We start from the raw sequence: 21,460 nt of genomic DNA on the forward strand, positions 1-21,460 counted from the left end.
CGAAGGGGAGAAGCGGGTGAGCGAAGATAGTGGTCTAAAGAAAGGAAAGACGCTTGATTCTACAACCCGTCAGGGTGCACGGCGAAACGTCAGGGGCGAGTGACGCGCCACGTGTCGGAGCAGCGCAGCACATTGCGAGGAGGGGTTCTTCTGTGTTTGCCGCAAGATGGCTCTGCATGTGCGCAGAGCGCAGAAGAAATGCAGCGGAAACGTACTTCGCTACTCGTGTAACTGCGACTTCTGTAAGTAACATGCTCATAATTACCGATATACACCGCAGTATAACGTTCTACGGCACGTTTCTAAGGCAACACCGCATTCACTAGAAGCGCTTTTGTACCGCTTTCAAGCATCAAACTCGTGGCTGAGTGGTAGCGTCTCCGTCTCACACTCCGGAGACCCTAGTTCGATTCCCACCCACCCCATCTTGGAAGTTGCTTTTTATTTATGAAGTGCATGCCGGGATTTATCGCTCACTGCCAACGCCTTCGACGACACCGGCTTTTCTGCGACACGAGCTCCTTAACGCTACCGCATTAAAATGACTAGGTATTGGCCGTTCTCCTTCCCGCGCGAAGATGGTTGATGTTGGCACGTGTAAAAAGTAAACTGGCACGTGAATAATGATACGCTGCAGAAATAGCAAACTGATTATACTGTGTGAAAAGGTGTGTTTAAAAAAGGTTTTGTTTTTTCTTCAATAAATAATTATCATTTGTGATAGAGTAATTCATTCTTTACCGGCGGATTTGTGTGGTTTGCTATTGTGAGAACAGTGCCATATTGGTGAACTTTGATTATCGAACATATATCACAAAGGGAGGTACTCTGTTTACAAAACTTTTGTTCCTATTTTAGACGAACCCAGCTCAGAAGCCTCGTGAGGCTCAGGAATGCAGGTATTCGTAGGTGCTGCTGTCATCCCTCCTCATCCGGGCAGATGCCGGCTTGTATGGTTGACAACCTATAACTTGGTCGTCACCCATACAACTATAAGCTCCATGAGAATATTTGGTTGCCATAGTCAACAGAAGCCTATGTGACATGGAACTCAATATAGCAGTTTTGAGCAAAGTGTTTTTAAAACCTTATGCACTCATTTTACCGCAGAAAAAGATGTTGCGCAAATTCCTTAATTAGGTTCATTTAGTTTGGTTTGTTTTCGTTTTGTTAATGGGTTTACCATCACACAGCTATTCAGTCTTTGACGAAAGGTGCCAGCCATTTGCCATTTTAAAGCGAAAGCTTCACAAAGCTTGGTAAAACTGTCGTCGCGTATGCCTCATGTTGACCTTCAGGACCGATTGACAGATACCGCGCACTTACTTTAATAATAATAATAATTTGTTCACAGTAAAGGACAGGCGCAGTATCTGTGACATTCTGTCGACGCCGTAAGGGAAGGCAGGATTGATTGATTTATAGGAAGGGAAAGGCGCGGTAACTGTCTCGCTTCTGTGGATACCTCAACCGCTCCGTAAGGGAAGGGAGGAAGGGGGAGTGAAAGTGGAAAGAGAGAAATAGGAGCCATAGTGGAGGACTGCGGAGTAATTTCGACCACCTGGGACATCGCTCAGCACACGGATGCCTCTTCGTTTCGCCTCCATCGAAACGCAGGCGCCGAGGTCGGGTTCGAACCGGGTACTCCGGCACAGTAGTCGGGCGTCATACCACTGAGGGAAGGCAGGAATGTGGCAGTGATAGCAGAGGGAAAAAGGGGTGGCGTAGTGGAGGGCTACGGTGTTATTTCGACCACTTGAGGATCTTTAACGTGCACTAACATCGCACATCACACGGACGTCTCTTCGTTTCGCATCCACCGAAATGCAGTCGCCGTTACTTTCTTATAAATCAATCTATGATTCAAGCGAAAGCTAATTCGCTGTGCTATGTAGAGCCGGTCTTCGCGTGGCACTAAATTCGACCTTCAAGTGACCTAAACCTAAATGAGTTTGGGTGTCCACGATTTTGTGGTGTCCATCCAATACTGCGCCTTCTTTTCCCCAAAGTTTAAATGGCGCCGCACCCCCTACACTTTGATCTTAGGCAAAAGGCCAAGAAGTGGCATCCATGTGCTGTGCGATGTCAGCGCACGTTAAAGATCCTCAGGTGGCCGAAATTACTCCGTAGCCCTCCACTACGCTCCCCTTTCTCTCTTTCCACTTTCACTCCCATCTGCCTCCCTTCCCTTACGGCGCGATTCAAGTGTCCACAGAGCAAGTGTGACAGATATTGCGCCTTTCCCTTCTTGAGAGCCAATTATCAATTGTCACACCCACCCACCTTCCTCCCTTCTACGGCGCAGTTCAGGTGTCCACTCCGCAGAAAGAAGTGTGACAGGAACTGCGCCTTCCCTTTCCTCTGAAACCAATTATTATTATTATTATTATTATTATTATTATTATTATTATTATTATTATTATTATTATTATTATTATTATTATTATTATTATTATTATTATTATTATTATTAGAGGCCAGAAAATTACAGTTAGAGGCAGGTAAATTACTATTACTATTAGAGGCAGGTAAATTGCAATTGATTTATAAAAAAGGAAAGGCCCGGTATCTGTGAGACTTTTGGGAAGGGAGGAAGGTGGGAGTGAAAGTGGTCCCATAGTGGAGGGCTACGTAGCAGTTTCGGCCACCTGAGGACATTTAACGTTCACGAATCGCGCAGCACGTGGACGCCTCTTTGTTTTCGAAACGCAGCCACCAGCGGTCGGGTTCGAACATGAGTACTACGGCGCGGTAGTCGGGCAACTTAACCGCTGAGCTATCGTGGCGATGTCTACCTAATAATAATAATAATAAATAATAATATTTGGTTCACAGGAAGGAAAGGCCGCAGTATCAGTCACACTTGTTTCTGTGGACACCTGACCATGCCGTAAGGGAAGGGAGGAAGGTGGGAGTGAAAGTGGAACAGAGAAAGTGGAGACATAATGGAGGGCTGCACATTAATTTTGACCCTCCTAAAGATCATAAACCTGCGCTGATATAAGTCGCCCTCTTTTCCCCATAACCAGACTGAAAGAAAAATTATGAAAAACCTGGAATTGAAAAGGTGATGTTATAGAGGCCATCGCTGCAACACAACTACTTTCGCTCTATCTTTTCAAGCCATGTTCAAAACCAAACAATTTTTTCTGCGTTTCCTCAACTTAACACTTCAGTACTAACGGTCTTGAAAAAAAAAATAATAAATTTGGCTCGACGACTCAGCAAGATAGCATATATTGATACCTGTCACTATGCATTAAGCAGAAAACGAAAGGCCAACCTTTGGTTTTTCTACGCCGAGATTCGCTGCATACATCGCCGATCTTCCCGACCGCGCAAATGCTGCGCTGGGCACGACTGCGTGATCGGGACTCAGCAAGAAGGCCCCGAGCTTCGAGTGAGACAAATGTATTTCCTTGTATTCAGCTCAAGCAGTCAGGACATATATGCAGAGACCCTTCCCACCGCCAAGGGTAGCACGCAAATTCAGCGCAGACAATGAACCCGCTGCTTGGTATTCCTGACTCGATCACCACGCACAATGAGTCTTCCAATATGAGGTGCGCCACTCGGAGATTGCCGAGGCGAGCTCCTGTGCGGCTGTGTCGACCGACAACACTTTTGGTGGAGAAAGCTGGAAGGGAGATGGGTTTCGATCAGACACCGCTTTGGAATTTTGAACCAGCCTTTATACGACTGTCGATCCGCTTTGAGAGGTCCTCGACCCAGGAGGGTCGAGCGGGGCCGAAAATAAAACCGGGACTTTGAAAATGATTTCTTTTTTCAGAAGTAGTTGCATCCAGCACATATTGGGAGCTTGATTAAAACTTCCTGCTGGGCGAGTTGGTAGTTCATCTTGATGTAGGGTTTTTTTTAGCGCGAACAAAGACAGACAAGCAAGGCGAGACGTACACACACAAGCGCTTGTGTGTGTACGTCTCGCCTTTCTTGTCTGTCCTTATTTGCGCTAAAAAAAAACCTACATCAAGATTGGGAGCTTGATACACAAGATATCCTACGGAAGCAATAACTGACTTAGGGACGCGTGCCTCAAGAGTATAAGTAAAGTCGATGCAGAACTTTAAAAACGTTGCACGCACGATGCCTATGGGACGTATTGTAAGGGCAAGAAATTCACCATACGCAGTTTGTGAGTGATTGAATTACTTGAGAAAGGACAGCAGATTTTAATCAAGCAGCTGGGTTTTATGCGCCATAACGTGTGCATGCAAATGCAGAAGGGTCCGATTTAGATAAGGGATATTTACGTTTTTTTTCCTGCTATCGTTTAGTAGCTAATTATTCACATTACCTAACTGCTGACTCACCTTCCTTTAAGAACGATTGCGCCATACCGCGAAATCTCCAGCTACAATCAACAATTGTGCAAAGCGACCACGAAGACATCTATTATTTATCTGAAATCGGTTAATATCGAGACTTCCGAAACCAGCATGGATTTCCTTTAAAAAACCACGAACGACGCATTGCTGAGCCTTGTGATGATTGGATTCTGGAAATGGGTAGTTAGGGCACTGCGCTGTCTGCACAAGGCCCTATCGTTGCAGCCGGTCTCGTGTCGGCACAACCCCCCACACTTCAAAAGCCACATAAAGTCACGCAAATTTTCTGGCAGAAACGATGCTGTGAGCAGCAACTAACAAGTGGAATCCGTTCTTTGCCTACGTCCCGCAGGCACCAGCGGACGGAGTAATGTTCTTATTGAGTGTACTACTCTGTTCGTCGATATGTCCGGGCTGACTTGGCGGGCATGGAGACGAAATGCCACCATGCACGAATAAAAAATAAGCATCCGGAAAGCCTGAGGTCCCCTGTTGAGTGGTATATTAGGGACAAGCTCCCTCACACTTGTGCCTATAAAATAGAAGGCGAGCACACACTCTGGCCACTCATCCCCTTCAAGCAAACGAAGAATGTCGCGCAGAGCCAGCTGCCGGCAGCAGACAGACAAAGAAGGGAAGGCGAACCCACCCTTCGAACGTGGCTGGCCGCGTGCCGCACGACATACCAGTTCCGTGCAACCTGCCCCGAAAAATGAACTCACAAGAGGCTGAAAGGAACGCAGAATTCTGAGCGGTGAGTGCGTTACATGTGCGAAGTACCATATTTGCCCGCAGAAAACAGTGCGGAAAATAGGGTAGAGTTTCTCCAGCATGGGTAGTTCGAAGGCACTGGCCACCTTGCGGCACACCTCGTTCAAAACGAAAGTGCACACCGAAGCTGCTACCCCGCGTTCCTCCTAATCAATGCCAAGGATGCGGATGGTGTCACAGTGCGTAATATGTAGGGCACCATTGAGGCACGCTTCTGGCCTGGTAATTAAAAGATATTTACTTTCTGCAAAATTCAGAGCAGCCCCAGACACCTTGCCGTATCTGCCAAAAATATGAAGACAGCGCAGCAGGCTCGCATCATCACACAGATACAACGTAATGTCATCCGCGTAGCAGTCGCACACAAGATCTGACCCTGGGACGGGGAGGCCAAGGATACTTCGGTAATGATGGCCCTCAAATAAGGTTCTAAGCTGAGAGCGAACAAAAGAGGCGAGAGAGGACAACCTTGTCAGACACCGCGGTTCACAGGGAAAGGAGTAGTTTCCCACCTATCCATCGCCAGTGTGCTTTGAATGCCATCATATATGCTTTTAATTAAACGCATGAAATTTCGCGCAAACTGAAAAGCATCCAGAACGTCAAATATGTAGCCATGTTCTAGCCGATCAAAAGCATTTTCTTGATCTAAAGAAACAAGTATACCACTAGCTAAGCGTCTCTGTGTGTAATAAAGTATGTCACGACAGGTATACAACAACCTATCTAATTCCCTGCCAGGAATAGAGCACAGCTCATAGCAACCAATGAGGGAGGCCATCACACCCCTCAAGCGTCGGACCACAATGAATGCGAGAGCCGTGTTGTCCACGTTTAGAAGCGTGATCGGCCTCCATTTTTCTGGACGAGATGACCCAGGATCACGTTTTGGAATCAAATTTACTCGCTTTCTCCGAAAACTGGCCGGGACATTAAATACTCAAAGCGCTGTCGAAGAACATTGGTTAGTGCTGTACCGACATCGTCCCAGAAGCCCAAATAAAATTCCGCTGGGAGCCCATCAGGCCCAGGCGTTGACCCGCGCTTCATTGACTCTAAAGCTGTCTTGACCTCTTCTAAAACGAGAAGTAGACAAAGCACATCATGCATATCCGGGATGACCAGCGGCAACCCAGCAAACATTGTAAGCGTCTCTACAGCTCCCACATCAGTCGTAATATCCGAAGATGCCATTTCTTTGAAGTGCAGCAAGAAACGCACACAATCCCGAGGTTTATGGCACGCAGAGAGGAAAGGGGGGAGGGGAGGGGGAGGTCAGCCATATTATATATATATACACATGCACTCATCAAGCGAATAAATATTTCGCTCTAAATGCCGGCAGCTGACACTGAGGCAGGACATGCGCATCCTCCATTATACAGCGGTTCGGTCGTTCTTAGGTAATAGCCTGATCTGAAGGCACTATGAAACCGCCCAAGTACTTGAATAATCTCGTACATATGTACGCCTAGTCTCCGGACTAGCCAATGATGAACACGCGAGCCGCTTCGCCTCAGGGCAGTGGCTCTTTAGTTTCAAGGAGTAAGCTTCTGACAGTTCTGTAGCAAGGATTGAGGATTAAAGCGTACGTCAAAAAGGCATTGTCCACGTAGCTCCGTCCTTGTTTTTCAATTGTTACTTGTTACGTCAGAAGCAATCAAATTACAAAAAAGCTACCGTAGGTATCATAACTACTTGACATCGCCATAACGATGCAGCTTTCCTTGGCGTATATTTAAAATACAGATGAATCATAAATAATTGTCCTGGCGCATTCTTTTATGAAAGACATAAACACACGCCCTTCGAAGCAGTCACGTCTTGATCCGATGATTAAATTTTCCATCCCTGGCTCAATAAATCTAGGCATATTTTCAGTTATTTGGTTACTTGGTGAGCTGTAGGCGTGAGTCAGATCAAGGACTATAAAATATTGTCTAGGTTCTTGCAGAATTCCGAAAGCTGACAACCTTTCAATTCAAGCTAATTTGAAACATTTAGCATTATTTTGCACTTTACAAGGTCACACCTTCTGCGGAAGTAGGGGGGGGGGGGGGGGGGGGGGGGAGGGGGGGTTCCTCGTTATCACTATGGCGTGTCTATACTGCAGCCATAGAAATTATCAGCGTTAGAGTAGCGTTCTGCGCTATTACCTACCGCAGAACTCGAAGCGCAGTGAGCGTTAAATGTGCCAATAAAAGTCAATATCGCTTGTACCAAATCGTGCCATTGTATACCCCTAAATATAACCCACCTTTGCGCCATTGCAGTTTGCTCTAAGCAAGCCAATGCTTTAGCAGCAGCTGCTGAAGGCTAATTCAGCAATATCTGTTAACCTAGAGGCGAGCAATTTAGCATCTCCCATGACGAAACACGCAGCTGGTTCGCGTCTTTCCTTTTTAATTGATTTACTTTTCCCTTCCTCATCTCTGCTTTTATTGTAAATTTCGATAGTGGAAAAGAAGGGGGAGGGGGGGGGGAGGGGAGATGTCCCGAAATGGCACCGAAATTATTGATGGCGAGGACAGAATTTTCGCCCTAGAAAAAAAGAACTAGAGCGCAGGACACATGGGTGTAAATTTATATATATTTTTTGTATACGACATGTATATGCCGGGATGTCGGCGGGCTGCCGCCGAATGTTTCAACAAAGCGCCATTTAAATATGTTAGCGACTGTCTCAATTCATCCCCGCGCCAGCTACCTCCTAGACACCGGTCATCTGCTACTTCGCTCGCGCACGTTGGATGTCTCGCTGGCGGTGGTCATCTGAAACCAGCCGTCACCCTCGGGCATGTGCGCATGCGGGCTAACCGGCACCATACGTGTGCCGTTTTAGTTTGTGATGTTTTTGAGAGTTCTAATATTGCATTCTTGGACTGGATTGGGCTAGCCTGAGTGCGGTTTGTGCTAGGGGCAAGGAGGGGGGTGGGAGCGCTTGCTCCGATTTTTACGGTGGGACAGTTGTCGGGTCGTCAATACCGCTTTTCCCAATTAAAGAACCCTAACACAATATTGAGGCTCGCGGTGCCGCAGCAATGTATCCTACTTTGCAGGTACCCTGAAGTGTGTGCGTGTGCGTGTGTGTGTGTGTGTGTATGTGTGTGCGTGTGTGCGTGCGTGCGTGCATGTGTGTGTGTATGTGTGTGTGCGTGCGTGTGTGTGCGTGTGTGTGTGTGTGTGCGTGCGTGCGTGTGTGCGCGTGTGCGTGCGTGTGTGTGTGTGTGTGTGTGTGTGTGTGTGTGTGTGTGTGTGTGTGTGTGTGTGTGTGTGTGTGTGTGTGTGTGTGTGTGTGTGTGTGTGTGTGTGTGTGTGTGTGTGTGTGTGTGTGTGTGCGTGTGCGTGTGCGTGTGCGTGTGCGTGTTTGTGTGTGTGTGCGTGTGTGCGTGTGTGCGTGTGCGCGTGTGTGTGTGTGTGTGTGTGCGTGCGTGAACAACTTTTCTTTCCACCAGTATGGAGGCCCCCGCGCGCAGGACCTCCGAAATTAGAGGCAGGCAATGAGGCCTTGGTTCCTCGCGGCCTCTTCCGCCAGGCTGTTGGCCTGACTCTGTATAGTTGGGACCTCACTCCGCAGAAGTGCCGTAACATGACGTCACTGGCTGCAGATATTAAAGCTTATTGAGCTCAACGCAGCCAAATAATTTCATCCGACTGGGGTGCATTTCAATATTTTGTTACCTAGTGCGTCTCACATCTCATCATGCTTCTTCCTTGTTTGTCAGTGCCATGTACAAGCTCCTATCTATGCCTCACTCTCCTCATCCTATTGTCCTTGTCCTCTCCAGATTTCGTTTTTATTCCAACGTAGTGCAAATGTACCAATCACCACATCTGTATTTTTCCTTACCCTCAACACACAGTCACCACAGTGTTCATGCGGCGTCGTTTTCTTCATTGTCCCCCGACAACCAAAATCTAGGCCTGCGAAAAGTGACGCCATCTCTTGACTATCTAAAAAGAAATGCAAGAATGCAGCGAACAGCATTTCTTTGCTCTTTTTCTTAATCATTTAGAGCCCGGGTTGCTCTGGGTCTGCTCTTTTCCCCATTATTTTGTTAGACTGCCTCTGTCTCCCGAGACATTGTTTTCTTAGACTGCCTCTGTCTCCCGAGACCCATTTTAACTATTTATGGAGCGTTCGTCTTTACTCCTCTCACTCTTGTACGAGCCGAAGCTGTCCTTTCTTGTTACATGTTTTCCTTGCTATTTTTGTTTCAAATTACGCACCACACATCCGGTATTTGTTGCTTATTTTCATCTATCCATCTGTCCCAAACACAAAAAACATTCGCTTCGGCACGCACCTGCAGAATTCGGCCTGACTTGGACTACCGAGCGCAGTCTGCTCCTTCGACCATTCATCAGTCTGCAGCAGCTCGCACCTCAAGCTGCAGGTATCAAGACCACCCTCTTTTTTGCCTTGCCAGCTTCGGGTGCTCTATTTGATAGACCCCACAATCATTGCATTCAGGATAGCACTGCTGCTCTTCACTGTGTGGATGTGTCGAGAAGGTGGACAGAAATATGACCACTAGCAACTACGATAAAAAGGGGAAAAAAATTCGCTTGTGATGCGAGTTGCTCCAGCAGTGCATAAATCAGGGAAAGAAGTTGCAAATAAAGAACAAACCAAAGACGAACTAAAGCGCTAGCTTCTAGTTATATGTATTTTATTGCACGAGCGCGTTCAAATGCATTTGAAAAAAAAAAAAGCTCATATCCGCAAAAAAAAAGAAGTTTCATATCACGTCTCTTATTTGAATGCGAAAACAAAATAATTTCACGTGTGCCAGCGAAGCTGGTAACGCCCGCGCAAAATGCCACGTGGCTCTCGATAAAGCACGTTTCGAAGATCACATAACAGTGTACCTAACGATGATTCCAATCTAATTACCCTGCTAGCAAGCTTACCAATTACTGGGCTATTATGTGAAAAATGTCTTAAAAGACCGCAAAGAGGAGAAAAGAGCTTCAGGTAAAAAAAAAAAGCTTAAAAATAGAATCTTTTCAACAAATTCGCAAGAATTTCTGCATTACGTCCCATAAAAGAAAGAACAGAAGATCTGAAGTCAAAGTGAAAGGGAGACGGCGGCAGGAAATATTCGAGTTGGAAGACAAGACAAGACGAAACAAAAAAGACGCGCGTAAAGGAATGTGAGCACGCCCCGTGCACGGAACGTCTTCTCCCCAACCACATCTCTGGCATCCTGAGTGATGCCAGCGCGATGCGCTGGTGAATATCGACTTTGAGATATTGGCAGTCTAGCGCACGGCTGCAAACGCCTTCGCCCGCCTCGTCTCCCATCTCGTTGTGGTTTTTCCTCCTATTCTCCCGAAGGCAGCGCCCACCCCTACCCTTACTTGCGGTCGCCAGCAAGACGGCAGCCGTTGTACCGTAGTTCTTTGCCTTCGTCTTCAGACTTATGGCGTCGGTAATGGCGGCCGCGGCTGTTTCAAGATGGGTAACAGCGCCATGTAACGCTGCTGCCGTTGACAGCTGCATGGGCGCAGAGGTTCGCGCCATTTGCTGGCGATGAATTTTAGCATTCAATTACTCGTGCTCCTTCCTTCTGCTGCCTGCTGTAGCTGCCCACGGCAAGAGATGGTAAGCTCAAGAAGCCGTCTGTTGGCTCTTTTAATGCGCCGAGGGCTTTCTTTGTAAGGAACTGTATGGTTGGTAGAAAAGGCCGTGACATTAAAAGAATGTGAGTTCGCGAAGGAAATTCAGACACCCCACGGCAGTCATATTCTGATACAGTGAAGAAGTCCCAACAAAATTCCTGATTTGTCTGCATACTCATGATGGCCTTCACAACCGTTAATTACTTCCCTGTCAATAAGAAAGAAAGGAACCGCCGAGACCTAGAAGGACCAGTATGCACATTCACTGAAGAAAACAAAACATGAATCTGAGGTTAAAGCGTGTGGGGCCCCTATGCCCCTCTTTGTCTTTTAATGTACGCGCTATTTTCTCCCTCCATCTTGCTGAGTGCAGAGGCAACACCGCTATGTCCAAAGTTTATCATGACGTGTGACATGTGTTCGTCGCTACAGCGATTATTCACAAGGGTAGAAAAATCCAATGGCCGAGGGGCTCCGGGGGGATTCGTGCTGTGGCGCGGTCGCACTGTCAGCGTGCGACACTGATGTACACGGACGGTGGAGCGGAGCCTTACCGGGACGAAGACGAAACGGCACAACTTGAGATGGGTCAGCCGTTTTGTGTGAGCTGCTGCCACGCGGGAAGCCATGTATCTGTGCCGCTCGGAACCCTTTTGCCGTGTTACATCGCCCTATTCGCACCCCAGTATGTTCTGTCTTGCCCAGTCGAACCCATGACCCTCTTTTTTTTTTGTAATCATATCATTGTGCTGTTGCGAAACTCGACTGCATGCTCTGCTTCACAGCGACGTCGAATTCTGTATCATTGTACAGGGCCTTTTAGAGTGTCAGCTCGACTGCGTACATTTGGAAGTTTCGTTCATTAAATCAGGAGTCTTTATTCACAAGGATGACCTGATGCCTAAAGTTGGTGGGTTAGGAGGTGTAAGGGCGCCAGACTCCAAAATGAAGTCTAGCAGTGCACTAAGCATGCGCTTGGTGTCGGTACTGCATGGGGGCTGTGCAGTCTTCGTTGCTCCGGATGTAGTGAGCAGAGGTGAAGTGGGAGCCGGAGCACGCCGTACCACGTCACTTTGGCATACCACGTGACTTTGGACGTAAAGATCGAACATATGGCCTCGGTTATAACGAAGATTCATTCACATTCTTTGTAGCCGAGTTCAACTAACACTCGAAACAATATTCCGCTGCATCGAACTGTTCATTTTTTTTTTTTTCTGTGTGGAATAAACCTGTATTTTTATACGAGTTTTGCGTTTGCCACTCATCCGGCGAGACCACCCGTTCTCTAGAAAGTAGGGCATTCGACCCAAAGATCCTAAAGAAAGCATTGTTGACCAACATTATATGCGTGCCTGTAATATGTAAGTATCCCACGAGGTCGACACGAAGCACGCACGCAGCGGGAAAAATCCAGTCATTATGCATCGCATGCACTTCCAGAAAGTCTTCCAGTGCACGTAGAGTAAGCGCTACTGCAGGTAAAAGCAACTGGAGCTAACAAAACTTAGATGCTCCCAGCTATGACGGAAAAAAGTTTGAGTGTAAGCAACCGAATAAAAAAAAAAAAAACACCTACCTACCCAAGAACAGGTTTATGGCATCTACTCCATTACAACAGGGATTCGCGAACTAATTTGATGTGCTTTGCTATCTGATATCAGCGACATTTTCTTCTATTTTTCTGATACATTTTGTTTAAAAAATGTAACATTTTATGAATGATTACACATATGCGACCTCGATCAGAAAACACCCAATTAAGGCACGTATTTTCGTCTAAAATATTACGCACCCTGTACGTGTACGTGTGAGACGCAATGAGGACGTCAGTAATTTGCCTAAGACTACCATCTTAGCCGCAAGTAATATATGCGCAACCAATGCATTCATTAAAGCCGTAGGCAAAAGAATAATGAGATAAAACAAGCACAAAGAATGAAATGAGGCCACTGAGTTCGCTTTCCCGAGCCCACCTCGCATTTTCATCGCATGGCCCCTACGTTTCTTTCTACTCAGCGGTCACTGACGCATAGGGCAGATTAACCTAAGTTGCAATAAAGAAACGTCTCGAACTAGCCATAATAACTGAATAACTAGCAGAGAGCTAGTATAGTGGCGCCAAAATTCGGGAAATAAAGGTTTCTTCAACCAAGGCGCGCCTGAGTTTTTCCCCATAATAAGGCGCGCTTTCGGTTCCCAATCGGCCAACGTCGGTAACTGCACGATCGTTAGGCTGATCGCCGGCGCCAAGCTCATTTCTTGTGGGATCCCGAATGCGGGACTCCGCCTTTTGCCCCAGATTCCTCCGGGAACCGTTCCGGGAACAGCAGGAACCGTTCCGCTGTTCCTGTTTAGGCTTAATTCCCTAGTCGCATTGGCTTCGCATGCTCTTGGCTTGGCCGCTATGGGCGAGGGTGGTATGCGTGTGCGCTCACTAGGAAGGCAGCCGGTTTAATATGCGCAGCCAGCGCTTCCTCAGAAGCCGCTAAATAGGCGTTCTCCTCTAGGAACCCAGTCGCAACTCTAATTACAAGCCTCACTCGAAATAGCCTATCTCTTCTTCTAAACATCTATGATTAGAAGCCTGCAAAATAAAGGTAATTAACGGAACGGCCAATCTGTGTTTCCATCCATAATACTGAAAGTGTTGGATGCATCAAAACTCGCGTTAAAAAAAGAAAACATATAAAAAAAATGTATTTAATGCCGTACAACGATAATTGACTGGCAAATATTTTGCGCAGCTTGGTGATGGCGGTGGTCTGAAAATATTCGCCTTTTACTCCTGCTATTGGGTCAACGTCGTTCACTATGATAGTGCACGCGCTCACTCAAAAACCTCCCGCTCCGTTTTTTTTTTAATTGTTCTTTTTTGGTTTTTTTTTTTGCTTCTACTTCATTCAAGTGTAAAGTGAGCTCATCAGCCATCAATACAGCGAGTGCCGTTAAAGTATTTTAAATTTGTTTTTGAGTTGTACGGTTTAACATCCCAACGCCACTGGGGTTATATGAGAGACGCCGTAGACTTCTAAGGACGTCCTTGTAATGCGATGAAGGCGCAGTTTTCTGCAGTTGGGGATCATACCCATGCCTTCAGCGCGATACACAGATACGCTACAGATAGGCCGCAGGTGCAATTTTTTTATTGCACTCAAAACTACAATATTTACATAGGAGCCTTCAGTCGTATATGAAAGGATGTCAGATGGTTAAAATTTTTTAGTGATTTTAAGATCTCGATGTGCTGGAACCAGTCAGCTGCTGCATCCACACGTTTGATCAATTCACGAATTTTTTGCTTCCTTAAACTTTACTTTACAGGCTCAAATCATTGTAAGATGTTTATTTATTTAGTATTTGTTATTTATTTATTTATTCCTGATGCTTTGATGGTCATTCGGTGAGAGCTTTACGTGAGGGAGGGGGGGGGGGGTAGGTAACAACCTGTTGTTAATAAAACATTGACTGAATGGCTTTCCTGAAATGGTCCGGGTTTGTAAATAGGGTGACACTTGGGGGACGTGTGTTCCAGTCACGAAATATTTGGAGAAAAAAATAAAGATGGGTCACGGTGCAAGCAAGGGGCGGTTAAACGGGCTTGTGCTTGTTTGTGGGTCAGAAGAATGACATGTAGGCTAGACTGAACAGATATAAGGAAAGTTGCAATATATTTTGTTATACCTGATCCTAATCCAAAAGTCTATGAACGTGACAACTCTAAATTCAGGAAGCTAATATCAGCTCACTTTGCCAAATAATCAGTAAACATTTATTGCTTGACTAATATATCAAACACGAATTTTGTTTAGTAGCTCTTGCCTAAGCCTATGTATATGTTATATTTTTCTGCTTTGCGTTGTATGTTTTTTCTCTTTCTTTGTAATATTTGTGCATATAGAACTTTGTTTTATATGTCTCATGAATCACATGGATGTTCTTTTCACCTTTATTGTCCATTCATTGTTTACGGTTGCATAGCAATGTATAACGTTACCTTGCCTCTTTGCTTTTTATTTCCCTGTATAATCATATGTCCACGTACATAATTTACTCGTTACCCCCCCCCCCCCCCCCTTATGTAATGCATAGCCCATAATGACAAACATAGTCTTGCAACTATATGGCGTTGCTGGAGATTAGGCGTGCCATGTTTTTCAGGAAAGCAACACCCGTGTAGCAGACGTAATTTTAGCAGATGAATCTAACGGCTCGGTTTTGTACAAGTTGAAAGCAGTAGGTTTGGTTAATACCTCTGTCACACTGCAAAGTAAATGTCGTTCTCATCGAATGGCATTTGCTCAGAATGACATGTTTGCTGCCGCAGGAGAAAATATAATGACATTCGATTAAAACGACATTAGGTATCAAATGAATTTGAGGAACTCAATCGAATGAGATCAACGAGGACATGTGTTAACTCGACACCAGAGAGTCGGTGAGAATATACACCCGAAATAAACTAAAAATATCTACAATTTTGTAGCCAATCTTTATTTATGTGAAACATGACAGATAGCATCGAAAAAAAAAATTTCAACCCTCGCTACCAGCCAGCCAGCCACCGCACTCAGAGCAGACGGCATACAGTCCATCGGTACAGTGTTCCACCGGCGCAGGCACAGCGGTTCCTTTTCGCCACCGTCTGAAAAACATATTAAAATATATTGCTCTTAAATAATACCCGCTTGAAAAAAGTAATCTAAAAAAATGAATGTTTGCTGAGGATCGTTGATAAGTAACAAGGGCGATTTTCTGCTCACAGCCCCGTAGCAGCCGCAGCGGCGGTGTGAAGCAGCTCTTTAGACCTCGTGCTGTACGTATGTACTACGTGGCTCCGCTGCTAATGAGTCGCCGAAATTACATCTTCTGTTTACTGCGATATGAATAGTAAGGCAGTTAAACGAATAGGCAATTGGCTATTTCCGAAGCGCAGTCCGCTGTGACCTCGATGCGAAACCGTTTAGGCCTATAGCGACGAGCAGGGCGTAGCGCACGGCCAAAGCGCCATCGTTCACCGCTCTCGCAGGCAGACCGTTTCGGTAAGGTCGCGGCATTCGGTGCAGCAGTCTGCGTTCTTGTTGAGGCTGGGGTAAGGAATATGTCGACCAGTATTTACGCCGAGCAAACGATCTTGCGAAGACGGGACATGACGGCACTACACCCTCGGGCGATACTCGAAGGTTCTATAAAAGCGTCGTTGGTCAATACACTAGACACTGCCTATTTTACATGTGTCACTTGGATTAGTGTGCGAAGTGTACGTTGTGGAAACAATTAATGCTCTTTTCCCAACCGGCCACCGACGCGCGCACCTTCCCTACCCTTTCGTAAGCAAACGCCACCGGCGCAGTCGCTAACTTCGAAATGGGTAGTCATAATCAACAGGTTGGCTACGTGACATGAATATGAATTTAAAGGCTGCTTTCGTTCACAGCGCTCATCATTTTCGCAACGTATAGAAGGCGCACCAATATTAGTGTATCCATCGCATTTGCCATCATTTGTAAATGGCATTAGTTCTGCTTGTGTAGCAGCGCGTAGAAAAAATGACATATAAACTGAAAAAATGTCATTCGGTGGGAAAGATATTTATTTTCCTGTGTGGCATGGGTATAAGTTAAGCGGGGTACGAGGGGGTGCATGCGTACTCCGACTTTAGCCGAATTAATGTTTTATAAGCCAGTAATTTAACCTCTGGTGCATCTGGGCATAAATTACGACTAAGACAGTCGAGAGTTAAGCGTTGTTAAATATCTGCGTTATGTGGACAGGCAAATTAAATGTAATCGATATGTGAACACCATAATACTTAATGCAACTGGCGGAATGTACGGAATATGATGGAATAACTAAAATGTCACTCTCGTTTTCAGTCAAGAAATACGTCGTATTTCCTGAATGATTATCCGCTTGAACAGCGGATAATCCATCTGAGGAGTCTTTTGGAAGACGTTCTAGAAGGATTAGCGTCCCAACAGTCCGAGAAGACATGCTCCGAGGTTTTATCCGTTTAAAGTGAGAGCTCAATTATGCTAGGTTTCGCTAAGGTCATCGGGTTGGACAATTCAACCTTGATGTCAGGGACGTTCACTTTGGCTTAAATCTTTGGTTTAAAGCTAAAAAAAATGTACACTGCCATGTATTGGAATTCTAAGGGACGCTGACCAATACTACAGCTTTAAATTCACAGTTTCATTATCGCCTGCACGATCAAAGCTAGGGCCACTTTCAATTGAAGTTATTTCAGCGGTTTCAACTTGTGTGCCCCATTTATGCTTCTAATCGTTATTGCAACCCTCATGAAATAAATAGGGGTAATTTCTCCAAAATCGTTTGGAAATATCAAATACTTTGGTTGAGAAACCGGCCCTTGCCAAAAGAAAAAACTAATACAACGCGTGAAGTTTTGACGATAATGCGCAAAATTTGCTAACCAAAACTCAACGGCTTTAGGACAAAGTATTGCTAAGCTAACCGGTAAATAGCTTATCGGACGACGCCCGCAGGGCTCAAGCAGAAGCACTTAACCACATCCATTCTTTAGGCGAAAACATCATGACTCATGCGAAAGTCATCTTATCAATTGCAATGTGCACTTAAACCACGTGTGCTTTTATGCGTAGGTCAAAGAGTGAAAAAAAAAAAAAAAAACTTGTTTCTTCAGTATGTATTTCTCAGCCTAGAACCGGTGATCAAGTGGTCTGAAAAACAAATAAATCGGCAGTTCCAGGAAACACTACAATGTGGGGTGAATGATTAGTCAGCACCTAAAGCAGGTTCAGTGGAGACACATCTTTCTTGAAAAGGGCGCGGCATTCCCAAGGGTCTTGAAAAGGAATATATCTTCAGGGGAACAATTCTTAAAAGCTTTCTGCAAAGGGGGAGAAGGACAAAGCAACAGAATAATAACAGAACAGTGATCCACAACTGCCCTGGAAAGAAAAAAAGAGAGTTCAAGGGCCAACTAAAGTAGGTTGTGATAAGAAAGAAACCCGTTGGAGAAACACGTGATGCTTATATGCTATTGCGGAGGAGGGATAGAGTGTACGCGTGCTGTTAATAAACTGTACAATTAACGCTATGTGGGATTGTTTCAGAGGGAATATATTTAAAGGATTCTATCGTTCATTTCGACATATTTATTCCTGTTGGCTGCAATGTTCAAAATTTATGGATTAGATATGCCTCTATATTTTTTTCGAACTTATGGGCTTTCCGATTGAAAGGCAGGAATACTGCTTTCGGGAGGTTTTTGCCTTTTTATGCCCGATGGCCTTAGTCTCATTGAGTTTCATGTCTTTTCGATGTACTGTTTGACAGAAGGAGCATTCTAAACGGTAGAAAACGCTTGAAGATGTGCAAGTAAAGCCTGATTTTATGTGAAAAATGAAATCACTTGCAATACATTTACCCGTGGTATCTTTTTGTATATGATTGCACGTCTTACATCTGGGTCAAGAGCAATGAAGTGGCTATGTTGCTTGTTGTCAAGTTCAGAATGTAATACAATATCTATGAGGTTTTTATTACGTTTTTATATTTACTCTTGCTGCCCCTCGGAATAATTTCTTCAGGCGTTCATTACACGTTAACATGGAGTGGTATTTTGGCAGAATATTGTTTATGTTTGGAAGGGCATTAGAGTATTTAGTTACAAAAGAAGGCTGGCTTTCAGTGTTGATCTTTGATAGTTTCGTGAGCACATCATCGCGTTTAAAGTGCTTGCTTTTTCGAGGGCCATATGAAGGGAGTTACCGGGATAGTTCTATCCTCTGAATTAGTGTTGCTTTCAATGAATGGTAGTTAGTTTAGGTAGTCAGTATCATCGCTACGCATTCTTCTAAGCCGTGCCGCCTGTCCTACAAATATTCCTTGCTTGCAGTTTCTCGCATGATTGGTAAAATCTTGGTAATGTTGCTTATTCGTTGGTTTTATTTACAGGGAAGTTTTGAGTTTTAAATTTTCTGCTGACACCAAGGAAAAATCGCAGAGCTGTAGGACGGATGTGACTTCATTTTTGCTTTCATGACGAAATCCTTAATACTGACATTTTTGCCATAGGCCGATGCCAAAGCATTCTTAGTAGAAAATAAAAATCCTATTAAGGCGCATTATTTTCTTTCGGAAATCTGTGGAACATCTCACATCCAAAACAAAATCATGTACTTGGAAAGCAAGTAAGGCTTGCTATGTTAAAGATAACTTTGTCGGCGGACAAGTTGCACTTAACTTTGGCGTAGTTCATGCTCCAACGGGGGTTAAGGAAGTGTAAAATATACGGTACCGGGTGACATCCTCACAGTGCTGTTGCAAGCCAAAACAGTGTCTAGTACTTTTCAAGAGTTCTACTGCGTCCCAAAATGATATCTGCTGTGCACGGCAGAACTAAGGCGGCTGTGCGTACTGCCGCTGCGGCGAGCTCCTGGCGCCGTATGGAGGAAATTGTGAGTGTGTCTCCTTTGAAACGGGATGGTGGCAGTTTCCAACATGCTCGGCTTTTCTTTTATTTGTTGCATTACTTTTTTTATAACTCGTTCAAATATTTGGTCATTTCCTTTATTGAGCATCTTTCTGGACGCACGCGCTTAGTCCAGAGGCGTGTCCTTCACTCCGGAGTTAGATATGCGTTGGAGATAACGAAATACAGCGCTTAAGTGAACAGGAATGTGCCATTTAGCTTTTAGCACTTTGAATTCACTCAGAAAGAATATTTCACATTTGATTTAATGAAAATTAGAACATTGAGTATATTTAAGGAGGAAAATACAAGCAAGGACATTTTTGGGAAGGTTATTTTCTACATCAGTTAAATACAGTGCAGCGGAAGCTGCTGTGTTGTGTCTTTTATACTGTGTGTCGTCAAGTGAGTAGTGGCCGTAACTTTATTCTTGAGGACTAAAGCAGAGTTCGACAATAGCAGTAGGAGAAAATTGCTTCCCTGCTGTCCTACTATGCCCTTCTATCCCCCTCGCATCATTCAGTCCCCTCGAGAGTCTGTCTAGTTTTCAGAATCCAGGAGGTCGACCACTACACGTGGCTTCTCGGTAACACATGGTCAATTAAACTGAATCCTTCCTGTCGATCTCAGCAAGTCCACTTGCTTATCTCTCACACTGGTCCTTGCTTTTGTCAACCAAAGGTAGCAGGTGGCCTTCTTAACTCTAACCTTTTGTGCATTCCTCGCATTACTCATGGCTATTAGTGTAGCATACCACTGAAACGCCATTGTGGAATTGAGGGCACGAACATCTGTCCAGTGTTCTCTTTAGGTTCGATTTTTCAGAAATTCCCTTAGAGCGCGGCGGGGGAGACCCCTGAACAGTTAGTAGGCATGACCTCCTTTCCACAAGAACAGCCAATGAGATAACGACGACGGGTTCCTAGTGAGACCGTGCAACCGGTATTTAAGGAGCGACACATCTCTTGACTTGACATTCTCAGCTCGGACGTCGCCTACTGCTGTGGCCGGTGACCTGCGAAAATGCACACTGCGATGCTTCCTCTGGTTACCGTCTTGCTGTTTCGCCTGGCGACCGTCAGTGGTGAGGTTATTTTCCGTCCTCCATTTGCTGTTTTCTCGCGTGTGTTATTATCGAAGTGTTGCGCTGTTTTTCAGCGGTTAATGCTGATTTTCTTCAGAAAAGTGTAAGCTTAGAAAAGAATGTAGTGTGAAATATTTCTTAATTTTGGTTGGTCTTTCGCGTGAACATGCCATTTTGAGTGTAACGCAAATGTACAATCGTATATTTTCCCTTTAAACCTCGTGTTATTGATTGCTCTATATTTTTATTGCTGGCAGCCTACATACGCTGCTTTTGTTCGTAGGCATTGATGATAGTTTTTGGAACAGTGTATTTATTGTTGGCAAGTTTAGGTTCTTTTTGTTATGCAACTGCCACGACTGTCGCAATCGGTCACTGATTTTCTTTATACCTTGTGTCTCCAGCCTACAGCGTCAACTTCAACCTAAGTTCGGTGCACCCGTTGGACGTAGTCGAAGCCAGCCGGTCCCTTCCCTTGTCCCTGCTGCCTGTGGCTCTAGTTCTGGCTGGGCCAGCCCTTGCCTTGGCGATCGGAACGCTGAAGCCCGTTCTCCTGGCTCTAGGGCTACTCTACCTGACCTTGTTCGGGCTGGCGTACTTCCCCTTTGTCGGTGACCTACTGGAGTCGAGCTTCCGTACCGTCTTCACGGATACCGTGACTCCTGGTTTTGTAGACGACATGCTGCGTGCGGCTGGGCTGGACACGGAAGTGTGCCGTACACGAGCAGTCTGCGAGATCACGGAAGAGGCCGTGCGCAAGTACCCCACGACGGCCGCCATGCTGCGATCTCTGACCGGTGCCGTCCAGGCTCAAGGCAGCAACGAAAGCGTCCTCAAGGGCCTGCTAGGAGGAATGTCGGGGTTAGGTTGTGAATCACTGTATTCTATGTGTACGCATTCTATTTTAGAAAAGATTTTCAAGATCCTCTCCTGAACTTTGTGATTTGCAGAGGTTGTTGTTTTTGTTATTAAACAATGTTTACGTTTAAATTTCCTTGTATGTAGTTTGCGTTATTCCTCGGCAGAGTAGACTGAGTCATGTGCCAGTCATTCTACTGAGCGCGCTTTCTTCCGGGAGATTGCTCGATTAAACCGAGTACCGGGATGGTACTATTTACTGAAACAAAATAATAGGAGGAAACATTATTAGATCTTGGATGTAATAGAAAACTG

The 21,460-nt window shown here is 45.3% G+C and overlaps 1 protein-coding gene across 1 annotated transcript in view; it reads left to right on the plus strand.

The window, feature by feature from the left end:
* The window catches only part of LOC146190485 (uncharacterized), a 175,777-nt gene extending 154,556 nt beyond the window's left edge, over positions 1–21,221 (plus strand). Inside the window, exon 2 of the mRNA XM_084600173.1 lies at positions 20,692–21,221. Within this exon, the coding sequence (XP_084456299.1) occupies positions 20,692–21,221 (530 nt within the window). The remainder of the gene's footprint in view (positions 1–20,691) is intronic.
* Positions 21,222–21,460: the final 239 nt, after the last annotated feature.

The sequence above is a fragment of the Amblyomma maculatum genome, chromosome 4, assembly GCF_055883805.1.
Source record: "Amblyomma maculatum isolate TAMU_Amacu chromosome 4, ASM5588380v1, whole genome shotgun sequence".
Classification (NCBI taxonomy): Eukaryota; Metazoa; Arthropoda; class Arachnida; order Ixodida; family Ixodidae; genus Amblyomma; species Amblyomma maculatum.